A 21,484-nucleotide genomic window follows, 5' to 3' on the forward strand; every position below is an offset into this window, starting at 1 on the left:
TTTCGTTTGAGTCCTTCATCTTCTAGTTTTTATTTATGGCATTCTCGTCTAGGTCATGTTTCTTCTTTTCATTTGAGATTTTTAGCATCCACATGAGCTTTAGAAAATTTACAAACCTGTGATATTTCTGATTGTAATGGATGTAAACTAGCAAAATTTTTATTTTACCTTTTAATCGAAGTATTTTTGTTTTTTCTTCCCCATTTGACTTGATTCATTTTGATGTATGGGGATCTTCTCTTGTTGCCATAAAAAAAGATCTTGATATTATGTTTCATTTATTGATGATCATACTGGTTATTATTGGGTTTATTTAATAAAACATCGTTCTGAATTCTTTGAGATATACACACCCTTTCGAGCTCTTCTTAAAACTCAACATTCTGCTGTTATCAAATGCTTTAGGTGTGATTTGGGTGGGGAATACACCTCTAATAAATTTTGTGAGTTGTTTGCCTTAGATGAAATCATTCACCAAACTTCATGTACAAATACTCCTGAGCAAAATAGAGTTGCTGAAAGAAAACATAGGCACATTATTGAAACTGCTTATTTTCTCTTGTTATATGCTTCTATTCCTAGTGAGTTCTGGGGAGAAGTTGTCATTACTACTGTAAGTTTGATTAATACAATTCCATCTTCTCATACTTCAGGTTTTTCTCCTTTTGAAAAGTTATATGGGTATGCCCCTGATTATTCCTCCTTTAGAATTTTTTGTTGTACTTGTTTTATTCTTCGTCCTCATGTAAAACGCAGTAAGTTTTCCGCTTGATCTGCTATTTATGTCTTTTTTAGTTATAGTAAAGGTAAAAAGGGATATCGTTGCTTTGATCCAGTAACTTAGAAATTTTATGTGTCTCGTCATGTTGTCTTTCGCAAGCATATACCCTTCTTTTCTATTTCATCCACTGCTCATAGCTTGATTAGATCTGATCTTATTTGTAAAGATCCCTTTTTTTTAGGATTCTTATAGTTTATCATCTCAGGTTCCTAGTACCTTAGATACCCTTCCCCATGTTCGACCAATTTGTACTCATCATTTTGTAGGTACTGACACTTTACTCTCTGGCACACTAATGCAACCATATTATTCGATAGTTTCACCCACATTTAACTAGTGTTTTGCCTATGTTTTATATATAAAATGTCTTGATATTCTTTATTTTATGTTTTGAAGGCACTTTTGGATGATAGATGCAAAAAGGAGTAAATTGGAGATAATTGGCAGATTTGACCTTCAGTCGATGTTTTGTGCAGAGCGTGAGCTCTAGAGGTTGAAATGAAGTGATTAAAGTGGAATTAAAAAGCTAACATCCATACCTTTCTGGACATCTAAGGCAAGAAAATAAAATAAGGAAGAGCATGGAAATCGCAGCCTTCAAAGTCAAATCTCGCAATCTGCCAGTGTTGACTTTCGGCCATTCCAACTTGAATATCTGGAGCTACAGAAGTCCAATTTATGCAAACTCAATTGTTTTGGAGTCATGACTCAAAGGTCTATAAAAGCTCCAAATTTCATCCAAAAACGATGTCATATGAGGGATATATGATTTTTCAAAGATGACATCTGAATTCTGCCAGCAAACATGTTTCGTGAAGAAACGAGTCCAAATTACGTTCCGAAGCATCTAAACCGATATCCAAGTTTTTATTTCAGCAATTTGGCTCCTCTAAGTCAAAGCTTGAAGATTTCATGCAAGGCTATTTCTCCTTTTTTAGGAAAATAGTTATTGAAGTACTTAAATGTAAACAGTCTACTTAATGGAGGACTATTTTGTAAAATAGAGACCTAGGGTTTCCTAGGATATAAAAAGAATGAGAGAAGAGAAGGGGGGCAGCCAGCCAAGAGGAGAAAAACGCCCCTCTCCTCTAAGAAGCACGAAATTATGCATTCTTCCTTCTTTTTGATTAGTTGTTCAACAAACATGCAAGGCTAAACACTTTTTCTTGGTTCTAAGGACACGGAAACCTTCGGATTTCAAGAACTGTGAGATTTATTTTACCTTTTCTTTTCAGTTTATATGATGAATATGTTTGTTCTCCTATGCTTATTTTTCTATGATTGTTTATTTTAATTGCTAAAGCGGACTCTAAGTTATTATTGTAGACAATCTATTGCTAAGTTTGATATCAAAACCGGAGTTGTGGTATATGAACTTGTGAAGCAACTGAGTTTAATAATTGTGGCGGATCTACGTTATTAATCTTAGGGAGAACATTCAATCAAATCAAACATAGACTGCGGACAATTATGTTTTCTTGATTAATCAACTTATCTAGTTCTTAAAGCTGCCATTGAATTAAATTACTAGTGCGGACACTGTAGTTGTTTGATGGTTAGGGTTAGTTATACGGCGGATCCGTTAACTAACCAATGTTAAGAAGAGATATATATTCAGAATATAAATTGATGTTTCGTTTCCATGATCAGTTCTGATTTCTGTAGGTGGATGTGTGCTTGTGACCAAGGTTTGTTCTCTTGATAATTTTCTGATTTTATTAAATTTTGTTTGATAGTTTTTTGTTTTCTTTTGCTTTAGCCTAGATAACGTCCAAACCCCCCCAAATTGCATATCATCTAGCATAAAAATCTGACTTGAATCTTCCTCGTGGGATCGACCCCTTGCTTGCTCTATACTATCTTGTGTGTTGTTTTTGAAGCTAGGGTAATTAAATTGTGCGACCGCGACATCGCAACACACACCTGAAGCTCCATTCTCATCTACAGTCCCTCAAACTTTGTTTGAGATTGTGGATCCGCCTCTACGTCAATCCATACATATTCGTAAGTCCACAGAGCTACTAGATTTTGCTTATTCTTGTTATTCTTCATCCTTTACTTTCTTTTTAGCTTCTATTCATTGTCTCTTTGAGTCTTCTTCCTATAAAGAGTCAATTCATGATCCTCTTTGACAGCAAGCTATGGATGAGGAACTTTCTACTTTGCATAAGACAGATACTTGGAATTTGGTTCCTCTACCTCTTGGTAAGAATGTTGATGGTTGTCGTTGGGTGTATTAAATCAAGACTAATTCTGATGGGTTTATTGAGCGATACAAAGCTAGATTGGTTGCAAAAGAATACTCTCAACAGTATGGTATGGATTATGAAGAGATATTTGCTCTAGTTGTAAAAATGATTACTATTCGTACTTTTATTGTCGTAGCTTTGGTTTGTCGGTGACATATCTCTCAACTTGATGTTAAAAATGCATTCTTAAATGGAGATCTTCAAGAAAAAGTTTATATGGCGCCCCCTCCTGGTGTTTCACATTACTCTGGGTATGTTTTAAGCTCAAGAAAGCGTTATATGGTCTCAAACAAACACCTTGTGCTTGGTTTGAGAAATTTTATATTGTGATCTTGTCTTTTGGATTTGTTTCTAGTAGTCATGATTCTGCTTTTTTTATTAAGTGCACTAATATAGGTCATATCATTATGTCTTTATATATTGATGATATGATTATTATTGGTGATGACAATGATGGTATTTTAGTTTTGAAGACAGAGTTGGCTAGACAGTTTGAAATAAAAGATTTGGGTTACCTTTAATATTTTTTGGGTATTGAGGTAGCTTACTCATCTAGAAGTTATCTTCTTTCTCAGTCAAAATATGTTGCAGATATTCTTGAGCGAGCTAGACTTACTGATAACAAGACTATAGATACTTCCATTGAGGTTAATGCAAGGTATTTTTTTGTGATGGTTTACCTTTGAAAAATCCTACTTTATATCATACTATTGTTAGGAGCTTGGTATATCTCATTATTACTCGTCCAGATATTGCACATGGTGTTCATGTTATTAGTTAGTTTGTTGCTTCTCCTACTACTGTTCACTGGGCAGTTGTTTTTCGTATTTTGCAATATCTTTAGGGTATAGTTTTTCAGAGTCTTTTACTTACATCCACCTCTTCCTTGAAGCTGCATGCATACTCTAATGTTGATCATGGTAATGATCCCACAGATAGCAAGTCTGTTACTGTTTTCTGTATATTTTTAGGTGATTCTCTTATTTCTTAGAAGAGCAAGAAACAATTTATTATTTCTCAATCTTCAACCGAAGCATAATATCATGCTATGACATCTACTACCAAAGAGATTGTTTGGTTACATTGGTTACTTGCGGATATGAGAGTTTCCCTTTCTCATACTACTCCTATGTATTGTGATAACCAGAGTTCTATTCAAATTGCTCACAACTCGGTTTTTCATGACCGAACTCAGCATATTGAGATCGATTATCATCTTACTCGTCATCATTTCAACCATGACACCATTACTCTACCTTTTGTTTCTTTTTCTTTGCAGATTACAGATTTCTTTACCAAGTCGTATTTCATTTCTCGCTTTCATTTTCTAGTTGGTAAACTCTCGATACTTGTAGCTGCCGCATCGTGAGTTTGAGAGGAGATGTTAAGAAATATATATTTATATCTTGTTTATTTATTAAGGGTAGAATAGTAATTTCAGTTTAGCCTATATAAATCTCTTTGTATTTAGGTTTAAGCAATACTTCAGAACATTGTGATTAATGAAAACTTTAGCCTCCTTTTCTCTTATGTTCATTTTTTTTGTGTTAATTTGGATTATTTTAATAGGTTGCACCTTATTTTATCTTAAATTTATAGTATGGATAAAACCTCTTATTAAAAACCTAAGATATGATGGGAATATATAGAAAATTAAGAGTTGGTCCTTTTGCCTATTAGCTAGTGACCTCACTTCAGAAAGGAAAAAAAGTTAAACAAGAAGAAGGAGAAGGAGAAGAAAAAGAAAAAGAAGCAAGGCATGTATAAAAAAGTGGTCTTTTACTATTCTAACACATTTTGATAAAAAAAAAAAATTTAAAATGATATAGATTAGAAAGGTACTAGGGAAATAATATAGGTTGAACATAACTGCTATTGTGAATAATGGTTATACACAACCGTTATTGCCTAAAATTTCATGAAGATTAAAAAACCAAGAAATGAGATTCAAGATCCAATTGTCAAGAAAAAAGAAGGAGATAAAGTGATGTGACATGAGAGAGAAAGATGAAAGAAAAGAAATGAAAAGAAAGAATGAGTCACCAAGGCTCCATTTTCAACACACTCGGTATTTTTGGAAAAATCTCGACGAGATAATTTTAATTACACCTTGAAAAAACACCAAAGACGGTCGTACTTGATTAAGAATTTTGTTCTAGGTTATTATAAAGTTAGTTACGACCTCGTTTGGTGGGTTTTTAAAGATGTAGTTAGAATTGTCTTATCGAGATCTTTCTAATAATATAGAATATGTCAAAAACAGTCTTAGTATATCCCCGGCAACCCATTCTTTCCTTTTTCTTTTCTCTCCCCTCATTTCTCTCTCCTGACATATCACATTATCTCCTCTCTTTTTCTTAATTATTAGATCTTGAATCTCATATCTAAACATTTGAGTTGATTTTTGTTTATGTTAATTAATTTGCATAAAACATATATTTTAAAACATTACTAAACAAACAATATTCAGAAATACAGTTATGTTTAAATTGTACTATTTCTAAATATTTTTTCATCCTATATTATTCTCCCAATATTTTTACCAAACTATGTTATTTTTTTTAAAAAAAAAACATCTTCTTAATATATATGTAAATTGGAGTAGTAATTGACGAATTAAAACTAAAATGATGTGTGGGTCTGGGAATGGGTGAGAGGACTGTATGTTGATTGGCACGTGTTGCGCATGATTCAACTACCGGTCTAGGCCTTAGAATTTTAGTTTGGAAGCCCGCGTGTGCATGTTCACCCCAGCTAACTTTCCAAATTCTCTGCATACCTTTGGCTAAACTACTTCCTCCACGCGATATCCAAAATTTTCTAAATAATAAAATTTGATTCATAAATAAACTATAATATATAAATAAATAAAAGGACGGTATTTTATTGTAGCTTTTCTATTTAACCTCTCACAAATAAATATTCATAAATAAGCACTGTACACGATGCGAATTTCTTTTCTTGATCAATCAATTTTTTTTTTCACTTTGGTGATCAAGCTATAGTTTTTTTTCAATTTTGTACTCAGAATTCTTTTGTTGTTCTCCTAGATTTCTTCCATTCTCTTCATATTATATATTTGCACATTATTTCGAGATTAAATTACATGTCAATTTTATATAAAAAAGTTTTTTAATGATTATAAAAGACACAATTAAAAAAAATTGCAGAATTATTATGAACCGATCATTCATTTTATTTTTTAGAAAAACAATAACGGCTATAAATAAATTATTTTTTGCTATATATATATATATAGCTTGTCTAATTATATAATTAAATATACAAAATAAATATATATCATATACAAGCTATTTTAACAGTAAAAACAACTTTAAATTATACTCTTATTTGTGCATTAAAACCTTCATATTCTTGCACAAGAGTATAAATTCTCACACTCACTACACTTAAATACCTTCATACATTCTAAGTGCTATTGAGTGAGTTATAGAGATATAAGTTTTAATTGTATTACATATTATTTGAGAGAATATTGTTACATTTCAAACAATTATAATCTTTCAAGAGTTTAAGTAAAATAATATTCATTATTGGTGAGGTACATTACCAAGGTGAACAATCTTGAAGAGAATGTTTCTTCAAGTAGTGAAAAAGAGCTTAGTAAGGATTTATCAAAAACATTGTTATCTCTTACTTGGATTAGTAAATTGATCAGCTAAGTTGAGTGTAATGACACTTGACAAGATGTAAGTGTTTTAGTATTTTTATGCTTTTTAATACACTTACAATAAACTTAGTAAAATGTTTTGTTTTCTTTTTGAATGGAGAGTTGCTTTTAGAATAATGATAGGATGTTGTTTATGAAAGAATTATTCGGTGAAATATTTTTAAAAAATAAAAAATAAGCACATTAAAATTTTGGTTAAAGAGATATTTTTTTATCCTTATTTTAAATTTTACATATTTTCTGGGTATATCCTCTAAATGCTTTTGGTTTTTATTAAATAAATGACATAGAATAAAATATTGGATTTGTTTTGTTGAAATTAAACATATTAATAAGAAAAGGACGAGTTTTACTAGCAAATTATTTTATTTCAATAGGACTTAAATTATTATTCTTCACATAAAAAAATATTAGTGTCCTTTAATTAAGTTTGAAAAAAATTAAATGGTTCCTTACATCACATGATTATATATATATTTCTTAACTTCTCAACTTAATTTTTAATTAAGGGTGATATTTTTTAATATTTATTAGAGTATATAATTCTCAACCTATTTTATTATTTTATTAAATATTACATGACCATTACAAAACAAGCTAGTAACATTTCAATATTTGTTTTATATTTAAAACAATTTAGCTGTACCCCCGCAACAATTATCTAGTCTTATGCTATTGTGTATATTGTGAGGGGACGTTTGTATTTTTAGATATTAGAACTAATTGCCATCAAATTCTAATGAAACTACAACTGTGCCACAAACCTGTTATGATGAGTTGAAAGTTTAAAATTTGAAAAAGTGAGTCATGACGAGTAGGGTACCATATTCATGAAGATATTGATGTGTTACCTTTAAAGCTATGATACTGCTGGCTAGTATTGAGTTGTTTATGCCTCTAGGTCGAGACTTTTCATCTTTCTAAAGTCTGATGATGACGTGGCTGTTGATAAAGAATAAGTTTCATCTTGGAGTTAAAATATTATTTCTTTAAAATTTAAAATTATTTTTATTTAAAATTTAAAATTTTAGTGTTTTTGAATTGTTTTGTTACATTAATATCAAAAATAATAAAAAATAATATTATTTTGATATATTTATAAATAATTTTGCCTGGGATGGTACGGCCAACTAACTGTCTACATTCTGCTTTGACCTGTTTGTTCCATACCTCCGAATATAATTTGCAAGACCCACTTTCATCTCTAGAGCGTGTACCCCACTTCTTGCCGATCTGGTCAGTTATGAGGAGGGCACCTGGCTAAACTCCAACCACTCAAAATCTTATCATCGCCAGATGTGGCACTGCCCAACTAGTTATATTTTGACACCTCATGTCTATCGCAAAGGCCCCCCCCTTCTTAATGATCCAATTTGAAGAGTTGAAAAGGACTCCTGCCCCATCATTTTATGTCATGAGAGGACAAAATAGTCAATGAGCAGGCTATCAATAATTTTGAACTTTTTTGGCAGCAAGGTTGGTGGGGTGTTCGTTAAAATTTTATTTTTTTATTTTTTAAATCATTAGTATTTCTTTTTCTTTTAAATAATGTCGAGATCGAGCCCAGAGCATATGAGTAAAACCTTATTTGTTAGACATATATATATATATATATATATATATATATATATAAAATAATAAAAATGCATTTTATAAATATTTTAAAAAACTTCGTGTATAATCTTAGCCAGGAATCCTAGGCTTGGAGGCAGCAACGGCAGCCCCTACATGGCTCCATGCTCCCTGTGACGCAGCTTCCGCTTCCTCCAATCATGCATAATTTTGTTGGGTCTAACGCTAATTACAAATTAGACTTTAAGAAGGTGGCCCAAAGCTACAATTTGTATGCAAAATATTCAATATAAAACGCTAAGTAGCTGAGCTTTATTTTGATTCGACCATTATCTTTGAAAAATATAAGCTGCATGTGGCAATTGAAATCAACGTACGTGAGTCATTCTATATATAATATTACTTTTGATTTCAAATCATGATTTAAAAGTTGTTTTTATAAATAACTTGGGAGAAAAATAAGTTAAAAGACAATTTTAAATTAAATCACAGGCAAACTTGTTTATAAATACATTAAAATAATATTATTTTTTATTTTAAAAAAAATTATTTTTAATATCAACACATCAAAACGATCTAAAACATCAAGAGATTAATTTGATTTTTTAAATTTTTTTAAAAGCACGGTTAAACCGCAGAAACAAACACTACCTAAATCCAGAATAGAAAAATATTAGATTGGTGGAGTCCGCGATGTAGGGTGCCATTTCAGAAAATTTTCAAGAAGAAAAACAAAATGAGGAGACAATTGTGTGTTTTAAAGAAATGAAAAAAACTTGATAATCAGGTTAAATCTTGATTAATTTTGATAATATGATAAAAAATTAAACACCAACAACAAATAAATTTTTTTAATAAAATATTGTGTCGATTAAAGCTAGGTTGACATGCATAACTCATGGCCAGACACATGAGATTGTGATAACCCTATAGAATGATGATGTTAACAAAAATCATTTGTAAAAAAAGACCTGGAAGAAAAAATCTAAGTCAACCAAGTTCAATCTTTCAAACCTATGAATCGAAAAATTAATAAAATCTTGATCAATAAAATGTTAAAAGATGAGATTGAAAAAGAAAGTTTTAATAAAAAAGGATTAAAAATAAAAAAAATATCAATAAAAAATAAAGACCAAAATTAACATAAAATAAAGTAAACTAAAATATTGAGGGATGCAATTGAAAAAATTTATCCAATTAAGAGAATGATATAAAATACCGAAGTATGCAATTGAAAAGATAATAATTAAAAAAAAATAGGGACCAAATCTAAAAGGTGAAAAAACCAAAGGAGGATTAGATTGAAAGAAAATTCCAATTCTATAAATAGTCTAAAATAAAATAAATAACAATAAAAAAACAGGGAACAAATCTGAAAGAAAAATTAATTAAAGAGTTGCTTTAAAAATATGTAGGGGTTGACCCTGAAACCTAGGAGGAGAGAGGGAAAAAAACAACCATCGACGCAAAACTTGACATATTTGTTTCCCCACACACACCCACAAATGGAGGCGATGCCATAAAAATTAAAACGCAATTGTGAAAGTTAAAGTATAGTCACCAAACTGAGTTGTACGTGCCATTCAAAGACCATAGCAAAACTTATGCGTATTATTATCGATCAGCGCCACATGCAACTACTTTTATTAAATTAAAAAATATTTTATTTATACTAAAATTAAAAAAGATAAAAATACTAAAATATCTCTTTTGAAACTAGATAATAAAAATAAAATGACAAAAACACCTTTGCCATGATAAAAACAATTCTAATTAAAAAACATTGAGGTAATTTTATTGTGTAATTAAAATGAAAAAGTCAAAAGTAGCCGTGCCTTTCCATGCTTAAATTTCTGCTTCCAAGAGCATATTAATATTTTCATCGTGCAAATAACAAAAAAGAAAATATATATTATTCCCCGCTTTCAACGTCAATTATATTAATTATATTATGTTCGCAGATATAAAATTATCATTTCATTGTTTTAATTCATAATAAAAATAAATCCATGCACACAATAATAAATGGTTTACTAGGATTCCTTTTAGTTTCTTTTTAATTAATGCACTATTATAATAAATAATAATAATAATAATAATAAATGTTGTGTAAAAAAAACTATATTCACATAAAATAAATAAATAATACTCATTCCCCCCTCATGGTTTTTAAAAAGGGAACTGTTAACCATCTAGATGGTAGCTCAGTTGTAAGAACTTCAAACCAAGAGGTTTGCTTCATATGTGGTCTCAGGTTCGAGCCCTGTGATTGCTCATATGATGGCCACTGAAGGCTTATATGGTCGTTAACTTTAAGGCCCGTGGAATTAGTCGAGTTACACGCAAGTTAGTCCGAACACTTATATTTAAAAAAAAAAAAAAAAAAACTGTTCATTGTGTCCAACTACCTTATTACTCATTCAAAAACAAGAGAGAATGCTTCTTCTTTTAGCTGGAAAAAAAAAGCAGTAGTTTAAACAGACAAGCTGGTGATTATGTTATATATCTCTAGAAATACAAGTCTGAGAGAATCACTTGTCATCTGTTGAATTGAGTCAAGGATTTCTCGTCTCCAAGGTCAAGTTCTCTCATTCCGTGTCACGTTTTTCAGTTTCTTTATTAAAAGTTTGGTGATTTTCTCACGAACTTCTTGGTTCTAGCAAATGCAGGTTATAGATTGATTAGTGTTGTAAACTGAGATAGTACGTAGTAAATGAGATCTTGCGGAAGCATTGAAACTCCTTACTAGTTTCTTACTTATAGCCATTCTGGTTAGTTTCCACTACCTCTTGCTCTTTTCTGCCTTCTTTTAGCTAAAACCTGTCTATGGTTTGTGTTCGTGTTCTCTCTCTTCTTAAGATTTCTGGTCTTTGAACCTTTTCTACAGCCCTTCGTTCTTTTTTCAGATTACGGAGAATGTTTTATTTAATGTTAAAAACTATACTGGTTTTCGTGGTAGTTCCACTAACTTTTAAAGATAAACACTTTCATTACAATACTTGAATTTTGCTGTAATTTTTGGGAGCTCGTGCTTGTAAAAAAGATCCTATCTTTCTGGGTTCTTTTTTCCTTTTCTGTTGAATAATTTTTTTTCTTAAAAAACAATAATAAAAATTGGTTATAGATTTGGCTAATTTGAGAGCCTAGAGATTAAAAGTGCACCCACGTCCAGATGAATGTATTTTGCAAGCTGGGGAGCTTAAAGGCTTATGAGAGATGTTGATGGTTTCGAGGAGAAGATCCCAAGTTTTCTTATGCTTCGTCAGCCTATATCCCAAATTTTTGTTTGTTTTAGGAAGGTAATTATGAAGATTCATGGTCACTAGAGGAATATCAGAAGTAACCAAATGATACAGCCTGAGCTTCTCGCGGATATTAGGTAACCGTAAGTAGTGATTGCAAGGGGAAATCGCAATAGTAGATGTGTGATGTGATTTTTTGCCTAATTGTAGTGAGTGAATTTGCAACAATAACTGGGCAGTCAAAGCAAAATTTTTAGTTTTTCTTCATGTTGATGGAAAGCATTGCTTTAGCAATGCACAAGTAAGTTCTGAGATTGTGGAGACTGAAATGAGTTTTTCTATGCAACCAGAGACCAAAGATTCATTCAAGTCCTTATCATTTAGAGGGGTTTTTGAAGAGATTCTTTTACATTCAACAGATGTGTTTATATTGCCCATCCCATCCACTCACGGTTGTTTTGTTTGTTTCTCTTTTGTGAGTATTCCTTGGATTTTTGCCGATGTTTTACTTGCTGAGGTCCTCTTCAAATTGTATTTTCTATCAAATTAGGTACATCGGGAACAACTTAAAGCGCTCATATATATTTTTAATTGGACTGGTGTGCTTGGAAGTGTTTCCATGGTTGCACCTGCTATTCATGTTTTAATTGGAAAGGTTTAACTTTTTCTAGAAGACGATTTCTATATTCCCCAAATTGGAAGAAGTTGAATCATTCGTGATGGAGTTGTTTGGGAAATTAGTCCTATGTTTTACCTCACTTTCCACTCGCATAAAACATCAGTAATAGAAATGAATAACTGAGAGTTGCAGAGAGATGTTCCTAGGACTAGTTTGTACTTTACTTTACACCTTTTAACATGTTTTCTCCTTCCGTAAAGAATAAACAAGACAGATTATAGAATACTCCATTAATACATGAAATGAGAGCAAGTGCCTTCGGTTCAATGCTATTATATATTGAGATAGTGCACAATGAGTCATGGATGATGATTTTTTTGTTATTGTTGTGCTATTTATGGCGTAGGTCTATTCTACCTACTTGTAAATTTAGTCATCAAATTATATTTGCCATCAATATAATTTCAGTATAATGCAGGTCTGAGAAGTTAGCGACGCTGAAGCCAACTCAAACAAACAGAAGTAGTGCTTTCCTGAGTGTCTCTAAATCATGTTTCCATCTCTGCGGCCTTATTACGTTCTGTTGGCATTCAGTTGAATGTGAATTGAGGTTTAAGAAGATAGGACTTCCAAGTTTCCCTCGATGTTGAAATGGCTGTTGCTTACACGTTTGCCTGTAAATTATAATTGACATTCCAGATATTTATTGAAAATGGAGATCAAGGAATCAGAGAGGGTGGTTATAGCTAAACCAGTAGCTTCCAGGCCTAGTTACTCAAATTTTACGTCTTTCTCAGAGTTGCTTGCGGGTGCCATCAATACCACACCCTCTAATGTTTGTTCTGGAACAGCAGTTGCTGCCATTAGACCAAAAACAGTGAGGTTCAGGCCACTGGTGAATCGTGCTCCAGGTGCACTGGTTTCTTCACAGGTGATCACGTAGCTCTTCTGAATGCCCTTTTCCATTATGAATTCTTGCCTTCTGAACTTGATGTTCTTGGACGCTTTCAGGCTGGACTCTCTGGAACAGCAGTTAGCAATTCGTTTAATAAAGCTTCAAGTACTGATAGCAAAGCCACTATCATATATAAACCACAGGCAAAGCTTGTGTCAAAGGCAACTGTTTCTCTACTGGCGAATATGGTCAGTAGCAAAATTCTACCCATTTTTAACATCTGCCATGGTAGTCTAGCAACTGCTGTTTGTATTTTTTTTTTGTCAGACACTAATGCAAGAGTTTCTTTTGACCAGGGAAACTTCAATACTAATTCACAACAAATGTTACAACCAGTTGAGACTCGTCCTCAGCTTTCAAAACAAGATAAACACAATTTCTCATCCCAGCTTACCTCAAATCCTCATCAGAATATTCCATCCCCTGCAGAAGCAGACCACACAACTGAACCCTTAAGGTTAACATCTCTGAACCAGGAGGAGGATCCTAAAACTTTATCTCATGCATCTAATGGGGACCGACCTTCATATGATGGTTATAATTGGAGGAAATATGGACAAAAGCAAGTAAAAGGAAGTGAATATCCACGGAGCTACTACAAGTGCACCTATCCAAACTGTCCAGTGAAAAAGAAGGTCGAAAGATCATTTGACGGGCAGATTGCAGAAATTGTCTACAAAGGGGAACACAACCATTCAAAGCCTCAGCCTCCAAAGCGCAACTCATCAGGAACACAAGGACTATCTGATGGCAATGCTACAGATAGGAACAGCATCCCATTATGGAGTAATCAACTCAATGAAAGAAATGAAGGCTCTGAAGGTAGAGAAGAAAATCAGAATGAAATTGGATTACCAGTGCATTCAATTTATCAGGGTAAAGCTCCACCATCTTATGATCCTGCTGGAACCGGCACAATTAATGCTGGTACGGGAACTTCTGATAACTCATGTGGTGTCAGCGGGGAATGTGATGATGGAAGCAAGGGATTGGAGGGAGCCAATGATGAACCTAAAAGTAAAAGAAGGTAAGAGATAAGCTACTCGTGAAAAGATTTGAAAATCAGCTACTATAGGCGTTCACTTCACCATTAAAAAGAAAATAATTCACTTTCACTGTGTTGTTTTGTGCTAAATTGGATCATCAAAAGAAATAATCCAAGTTAGTTTTATGCCAACTTACCTTTGCTTCTTCCTCCCACCCTTCACACCCTTACCTCACTACAATAAATTCAATAAGCTTTTGCCATGACCTGATGCCTGTTTAATTTTACTACATACATCACCCTTGAAATTATTCTCTTCATTCTTATGTAATGGAAATACTCTCTCTTCTTATAGGAAAACTGAGATACAATCCACTGAAGGTGGCATGTCAGGGGAGGGAGTACAAGAGCCCCGTGTAGTGGTGCAAAGTTCCACAGATTCTGAGATTTTGGGGGATGGTTTTCGATGGAGAAAATATGGGCAGAAGATTGTGAAGGGGAATCCATATCCCAGGTTAAGACCTAATGACTTGTTTGAGATGTATATTGCAAGCTGATCTTCTTCATATCTGATTCTAATATGGCCTTCAAAAACCTCTGGAAGACAAACGTTTTTGGTTGTTTTCATAATATTTGATCAATCCCACACATATTTGCATTAGGATATAGGGATATCATACCCGCTGCCACAGTTAGGTTGTTTCTGGATGATTAGTAACCTCTTAATCTCTTTGATTGAGGTTAACAGACCCTCCTTATGTTTTCTAGTATATCCATGGACTTGTTGCATTTTTCCAGTGTGATACTTTCCTCGAATTTTGCTCACAGCACATTAAAAACCATCTTGCAGGAGTTACTATAGATGTACCAGTATCAAATGCAATGTTCGCAAGCATGTGGAAAGAGTATCAGATGATCCAAGAGCTTTTATTACAACATATGAAGGAAAACATAACCATGAGATCCCTCTGAAGAGCACAAACCTAGCAGCCTTTGAACCTGATTCACAGGCACCTACTACTAGAGTCAAGCAGTGATCTCAGCCATGGAAGGATTTGATATCGAACTTGATGCTTTCTCTGGCCCAGATATCAGAAGAGTATGAGGGCTCCGGAAAAGCTAAATAACATGACAATCAAAAACAAAAACAAAGCTGTTTCAGTTACGGAGGCTTCTTCATGATGTCAGTCTTGTGCTGGTAATGAGAATTATCGAAACAGGCTGTGTCGTTTTCATTTCATCTTTTCTCTTTGCTGCCGATCATAAGCTTATGAATACATTCCCCCCCTCTCTTTCAGTTATTGCCTTGGCTATTCCATTGTGTACAACTTTCCGGAAAGAAGTTTATAACAATTTTCAGGCACATAAATATTTCGATACTTGAATAAATAGTACTTTCTCAGTATGTTCAACTACATAAACAGATGATTACTACTCGCACATTCTGATTTCATTATGGTGACATTGCATGTAATTAAGCATTGAAGCTCCTGCTAAATGTCTTTCCAATCATCTTCAGCATTAATCACTACGTTAATTGTCCTATGTCTGCAAACTGCAATTAATCATTATATGCAGCTCTGCGTTGAACCTGCAAGGTCGTGTCTGTGAGCTAGATGGTGAGCTAGACTCGTACTTTGAACAGGTTTTAATTTTTATATAATATGTTGGAGTTAAGAAAGAAGACGAAATGATTTTGCAAACAAGACATCAAAGATCATTGCTAAAGTTGGAGAAAAACTTCAAAGCCTTTTATGGCTGCGTTACTGGATTGATGGTTTGACACCTAAACAGTATTTTTATTTAATATTAAGATAATAATATGTTGGATAACATTAATAAAAAAAACAATACTTAATTAAAAAAATAATTTAAGTGAGTTCGAGTTAACAAATTAAATTTATGACTTAGTTGTTATTTAAAAAATTAAAAGAATAAAGTGAACTTTTTCACACTAAATGTCCTTTAATTTTGCAATTTAAAGACTCATCCGAGAAAACAAACTTTGGAGATGAAAATGATATTTTTTTTAAAAAGACTGCTTTAATCCACAGCAATTTCACAGTTGTTTTGTTATCGAAATATCAAAGATCTCTATCGTGGTCCCAGCGGAACAGTGTAGAGAGCGAGGGTGTAGAGAGCGAGAGGGGGGGGGGGGGGGGGGGGGGGGGGCGGGAGGATTTAGCTGGATCATGTTTTGGGGCAAAACCAAGTCAAGGATTGGTAATATTAAAAACCTGTGAAGTGTCCGTGATTTTGACGCCGCCTGACTGCCTGCCTGCCTGCCCGCCCGCCGGCCGGCCTGGTCCTGTTCTTAGAAAGAAGTGTTTTCGTTGGTTGTCACGTATTTTAGGACGTGCCTGTCTTACACTTTGAATCCAACCATTTGGCACACAAAAAGGTTTTTCTTTTTCATAAACAATAACTTCGAATTAGGTTAGAAGACGACGACGGCGACCCCACCCCTCCTCTTTTCCTCTTCCATGACATGACTTTCTAAATACAAACAAAGAGAGAGAGGTTTTCATTCTATTCTTGAAACAAACTACATGAAAGACGGAAAAAATAATACAGTTTGACTAAAAAGAATTAAAATGATATATATTATATTTTAAATAAAATAAATTATAGAATTTAATTCTTAATAAATCTATTGTTCAATAATAAAATTAAAAAAAATATATCTAAAAAAAACCAGAACAGATGTAGAATATTGTAGGCAGAATTTTGGAATAAACTAAGATTTTGAATAAAATGAAATTTATTTTATTTTGATTTTTGATTTTTTTTTATTTGACTAGAACGAAATATGCCAGCCAGAATTGAAACAAAATGATGGTGGGGTTCGATGAAGCCGTCAGCAGCCTGCTTGTTACTGAAATGAAATAAAAGTAAGTAAATACATCCTCCTTTTTTACTTCCATACCCCTGCATCATACGCCTGCACAAACCTCTCATCTAAACCGTCCATTTTTATTGACTGACAGACCTGACAAAGGAATATTCGATGCTCGTGGGACCCGTGATCAGTAGACCGTGATATCCCCTCGAAAACGCTACCGTTTCGTAAGAACATGGCCCAAACAATACCGTTTCCTCCAATCACCAAATATGAAAAAGAAAAGAGCACGGACAGAGAGCGCGCTTGTTGGGCTTCTTCAACTTCTCTCTCCATATCATCAACGTCCATGGCCACTGTGTATCAATCAGTAAAGTCGCTTGAGTTATCTTTAGCTAGTGCTTAAACTGTGTAGATAGAGAGTGATAGGTTTGAGAGAGAGCAATGGAATGGATACCATGTTCTGGTATATCAAAACGGGCTACAAAGAACAAGAAAAACAACGACAACAACAACAAGAATAGGGTGATCGTGAACCAGAAACCACTTGATCAGACCAAAACCTCTCCAGGTTTGTCTATAAATCTTATACTTCAGGTTTTTCTTATGATTTTCTGAATATACTAGGATTTGGTTATTTTTTTATTGATTATGAATTTTTTTTTTGCCTTTTCTTATCTGGGTGTCTTCTTAATTGATCAGAGATTTTGTCTCCTTGTTCTGACCAAAGTCAAAGAACGTTCGGTGATTGACTATTCACTCGTTTGTTCGATAATGTTACTTTGTTTTTCATTCTAAAGATTTTACTTTGTTTTATAATTGCAAGTATTTCTAGCCAATAAACTAAATCTTAATGATAACTTTCAGACAGCTCTTAATAGCTTAACTTGTTTTAGCAATCACTAATTCATTATCCTTCTTTGTGTTTTCCCATACCTCCGAAGTACTATGGTTTCATGGATCCTCGCGTTTTTTATTCTACATGGACTTGATTTTATTTTAGATCACAAATTACGAGTTCCATTGTGAGGATGAGTGGGTGCTATAAGATTGTTTGCTGTTGCCTTGTGAACAGGGACAGTAATGTTTATAAATTTTTGTTTTCTTTGGATCATTACAAGAATTCATTTGCTTGTTGGTGTTTGTCCTAATACGTGTTTGCTTTTGAGCTGTTGATGGTTGTGGTTTGGTTTCCTCTATTGGTGGAAACCCTACTTTGACACTTTCCAAATCATTTATTGTCTTCATCCTTTTCTCCCCCGTTTGTGTTTGCAGAGAGACTGAGGAATGATTACCCTTTGCGTGTTAAGGGGGAGTCTAAAAATGGAGGGTCTGATAGCACTACAGCACAGACTTTTACATTCCGTGAATTGGCATTTGGAACTAAAAACTTTAGAGCGGAATGTCTTTTAGGTGAGGGAGGTTTTGGAAGAGTGTATAAAGGATATCTGGAAAGCACTAATCAGGTTGGTCAACTTCTTACTTTATGTAGAGAACGAGTCAGATTTCCAAGCAGCGTGTAAGTCTTGCATATTCTAATTCGTGCTGCTAATCTCATGGTTCTTATTATTTCTTCTAAAAGCTATTTTTTGGATCCCACATGCACAATTCTTATAGAAGCTTAGCGTGTGAGATTTGATTATTAACTTGTTAAAAAAAATGGGGCTTCTATCATGAATATGATGTGTATGGTGAAAGGTGAATCTCTCTTTTTTCTTTGGTGCAGGTTGTGGCCATCAAGCAACTTAATCGTAATGGTTTGCAAGGGAACAGGGAGTTCCTAGTTGAAGTGTTGATGTTAAGTCTACTTCACCACCCTAACCTTGTTAATCTAATTGGTTATTGCGCTGATGGAGATCAAAGGCTTTTGGTTTATGAATACATGCCTCTAGGATCTTTAGAGGACCACCTACATGGTATATACATTATGTTCTTTTTTATTGGCATCTACTTTTTAATTTGGCTGTTGGGCTGAATCGAATCTTTTGCAGAAGTTCCACCTGGTAAGAACTGGCTTGATTGGAACACAAGAATGAAAATAGCTGCTGGGGCAGCGAAAGGATTGGAGCACTTGCATGATAAAGCTAGCCCCCCAGTTATATACCGAGATTTAAAATGTTCCAATATTTTGCTTGATGAAAGTTATCATCCCAAGCTATCAGATTTTGGCTTGGCTAAACTGGGTCCTGTTGGGGATAACACCCATGTATCTACTAGAGTTATGGGCACCTATGGATACTGTGCACCAGAATATGCAATGACTGGGCAACTAACTCTGAAATCAGATGTTTATAGCTTTGGGGTTGTTCTACTGGAAATCATTACAGGGCGGAAGGCAATTGACAATTCAAAAGCTACAGGGGAGCAGAATCTGGTTGCATGGGTATGGGATCCTTAACTTTATCATTTTATTATTGTTGAAGAATAAGTTTTGAGACCCTGCTTGGTCCTGTTGAGATCTATGATCCCTTATTTTTTCCTGCCATTATCATTTCATCAGTCTGCACAACCAGTCACTGGTTCTGGGAGGTTGGTATAAGGTTTTTTAGACAATATTATTCACTTAAGAGGGTGTTCTCTATCACTGATTGTTCTGTCAAACAAATATATGCTATGTACAAAGTCTAGAGAAATCATCATCATCATCATCATCATCATCGTACTTCCCTTGAGTGGGAGTATGATGGGGGTCACCACCCATCCAACTGACATTTATGCCAGCCGCAATAAAAACCAAGCAGACAGGCTGTGGTGCTAATTTTATGAGTCGGACTAGATAAAATAGATAAGAGTTACTAACATACTAGGCATCCCATTACTATTACTAAATATATTATATGACATGTGGTTGTTTTCACGGTTCATATGACCAATGAAATTGCTCTTTGTTTTTTTTCTTTTTTAACTGTTTCAGCCATCGGACATTTTTAATTGTGAATTCATCCTTCAAAGTTATATAATTATGGTTTTATAGGTTGATGTGTTATTTGATTTGTATTTTTTCTTATACACAAAGTGTTTAGGAATTTTTTTATTGTTATAAGAATATCTATTCATAATATTGGCATATTCTTCTACTACAATAAAAATTAATTTAGAATCTCATTCACTGCTTAGTGCAAGTTATCAACATGTCAACCAAGTGTGTGCGCTTCTCTTGCTTCACATTTCTCTAATTGTGCGACAGTGGTCTGTGGTATATGGCGACAACATCTATATGTTAATATTTTTTCCATAGAAAACTAATGATAAAGGTTATGTCAATGCAAAATTACAAACGAACTTTGACTTTAGCGTGTCATCACATGTATAATCTTACACTCTTTTTTCTATAATTTCGATCCGATGTTGATTCGTTTTTCATTGAATTTGTGGTGGATGGCTGGTGAATACAATGCTTTAAATGTTTTGATACTAATGATGACCCTGATAGAGGCTGAAGGCCATATTAAAATTTGCAGTTATCTTGTGCCAGTAATTACCTAGAGGCACTTTGAAAAAAAAAAAAAACCCGACTCTACCTGCAGTAAACAAATGTTCACTGAAACTACCAACAATTTTAACCATGAAATCCAAAAATTTGATCACATCCTTGGCAATCCATTTACTCCCCCTTGATAATCTTGTGCACTTATCATTGATGAGAATTGTGTAAAGGTGGTGATTTGCAGCTTGATTATGCATATTTGATCTTTTACAGGCAAGACCTTTGTTCAAAGACAGAAAAAAATTCTCAGACATAGCTGATCCAATGCTTCAAGGTCAGTATCCTCCAAGGGGCTTGTACCAAGCTCTTGCTGTTGCAGCAATGTGTGTTCAAGAGCAGCCTAATATGCGCCCCGTCATAGCTGATGTTGTCACAGCTTTGACTTACCTTGCTTCTCAAAAATATGACCCTGATGCAGAGACAGGCCAGAGATCCCGCTACCCCCCTGCCTCGCCTCCTCCTAGAGCAAAGAGGGGTGGTAAAATTCAATGGTAGTGGATCTGAGAGAAATCAAACAAGGAAATTAACATTGCTTTATCCTTGTGTGCAAAAGTAACTGAGATTTAGAGTTCCAAGCAGACTCCTTGCCCGACTTATTGCCAAGAAAAGGCTTGATGGATGCCTAATGGATTGTATTATGAGTAAGTAGTTTCCTTTAGAATCCATGTGGATCACAACCTCACAAAGCTCTAGAGTTCCATTGTCAGCTCATTTCTCATTTTGTTCCTTCCTATCAAATTTTGTATCATTCTAGATCAGCATGTTTCCCTACTCCAGTTATTATCAGGAGATACTGGAACCTGGGTTGTTGTGATCCTATAAATATATCTGGCTGTATAGCTCTGCCATGTATTTGACCCGTGCCGAATATAACAGTTTGAAGCACGATGATATTGCAATATTGGATTGATGTTCTCATGGAAAGGGTTTTTTTTTTTTTTTTAAAAAAAAAAAAAAACACTTGCTTTAATGGCATGGCAACAGATGGTGGGCGTTATTCACATTCTCAAAACATGTCATGCTTATCAATCTTCTTGTAGCTGTAAAAAAAGGAACAATCTGAG

At 33.8% G+C, this 21,484-nt stretch overlaps 2 protein-coding genes across 8 annotated transcripts; both read left to right on the forward strand.

The window, feature by feature from the left end:
* Nucleotides 1-10,696: 10,696 nt before the first annotated feature.
* LOC18100250 (WRKY transcription factor 44) lies at nucleotides 10,697-15,499 on the forward strand. Of its 7 annotated transcripts, none has more exons than XM_052453562.1 (8): nucleotides 10,706-10,870; nucleotides 10,963-11,066; nucleotides 12,662-12,754; nucleotides 12,854-13,085; nucleotides 13,166-13,297; nucleotides 13,406-14,136; nucleotides 14,450-14,608; nucleotides 14,945-15,499. In XM_052453562.1, exons 4-8 carry the CDS (start codon nucleotides 12,867-12,869, stop codon nucleotides 15,129-15,131), a joined length of 1,428 nt encoding a protein of 475 aa, XP_052309522.1. In that variant the 5' UTR covers nucleotides 10,706-10,870; nucleotides 10,963-11,066; nucleotides 12,662-12,754; nucleotides 12,854-12,866; the 3' UTR covers nucleotides 15,132-15,499. The 7 variants fall into 7 exon arrangements, with proteins under 7 accessions (XP_006381519.2, XP_052309522.1, XP_052309521.1 ...); XM_052453561.1 differs by having other exon boundaries at nucleotides 10,963-11,064; nucleotides 12,623-12,754; XM_052453559.1 differs by having other exon boundaries at nucleotides 10,963-11,064; nucleotides 12,633-12,754.
* A 1,688-nt stretch (nucleotides 15,500-17,187) lies between these two features.
* On the forward strand, nucleotides 17,188-21,338 carry LOC18100251 (probable serine/threonine-protein kinase PBL7). The gene is made up of 5 exons (XM_006381458.3): nucleotides 17,188-17,504; nucleotides 18,209-18,399; nucleotides 18,660-18,849; nucleotides 18,925-19,316; nucleotides 20,634-21,338. Exons 1-5 carry the CDS (start codon nucleotides 17,378-17,380, stop codon nucleotides 20,913-20,915), a joined length of 1,182 nt encoding a protein of 393 aa, XP_006381520.2. The 5' UTR covers nucleotides 17,188-17,377; the 3' UTR covers nucleotides 20,916-21,338.
* Nucleotides 21,339-21,484: the final 146 nt, after the last annotated feature.

This window comes from Populus trichocarpa, chromosome 6, assembly GCF_000002775.5.
Source record: "Populus trichocarpa isolate Nisqually-1 chromosome 6, P.trichocarpa_v4.1, whole genome shotgun sequence".
NCBI lineage: Eukaryota > Viridiplantae > Streptophyta > Magnoliopsida > Malpighiales > Salicaceae > Populus > Populus trichocarpa.

What these genes read in the sequence shown, in the direction of transcription:
- LOC18100250 (XM_006381457.3), top strand. Translation starts at nt 12,867, where the DNA reads ATGGAGATCAAGGAATCAGAGAGGGTGGTTATAGCTAAACCAGTAGCT. An exon ending in GAACCTAAAAGTAAAAGAAG is followed by an intron (nt 14,137 to 14,449) that starts GTAAGAGATAAG and finishes CTCTTCTTATAG; the next exon opens with GAAAACTGAGATACAATCCA. An exon ending in AAGGGGAATCCATATCCCAG is followed by an intron (nt 14,609 to 14,944) that starts GTTAAGACCTAA and finishes ACCATCTTGCAG; the next exon opens with GAGTTACTATAGATGTACCA.
- LOC18100251 (XM_006381458.3), top strand. Translation starts at nt 17,378, where the DNA reads ATGGAATGGATACCATGTTCTGGTATATCAAAACGGGCTACAAAGAAC. An exon ending in ATCTGGAAAGCACTAATCAG is followed by an intron (nt 18,400 to 18,659) that starts GTTGGTCAACTT and finishes TCTTTGGTGCAG; the next exon opens with GTTGTGGCCATCAAGCAACT. An exon ending in AGCAGAATCTGGTTGCATGG is followed by an intron (nt 19,317 to 20,633) that starts GTATGGGATCCT and finishes GATCTTTTACAG; the next exon opens with GCAAGACCTTTGTTCAAAGA.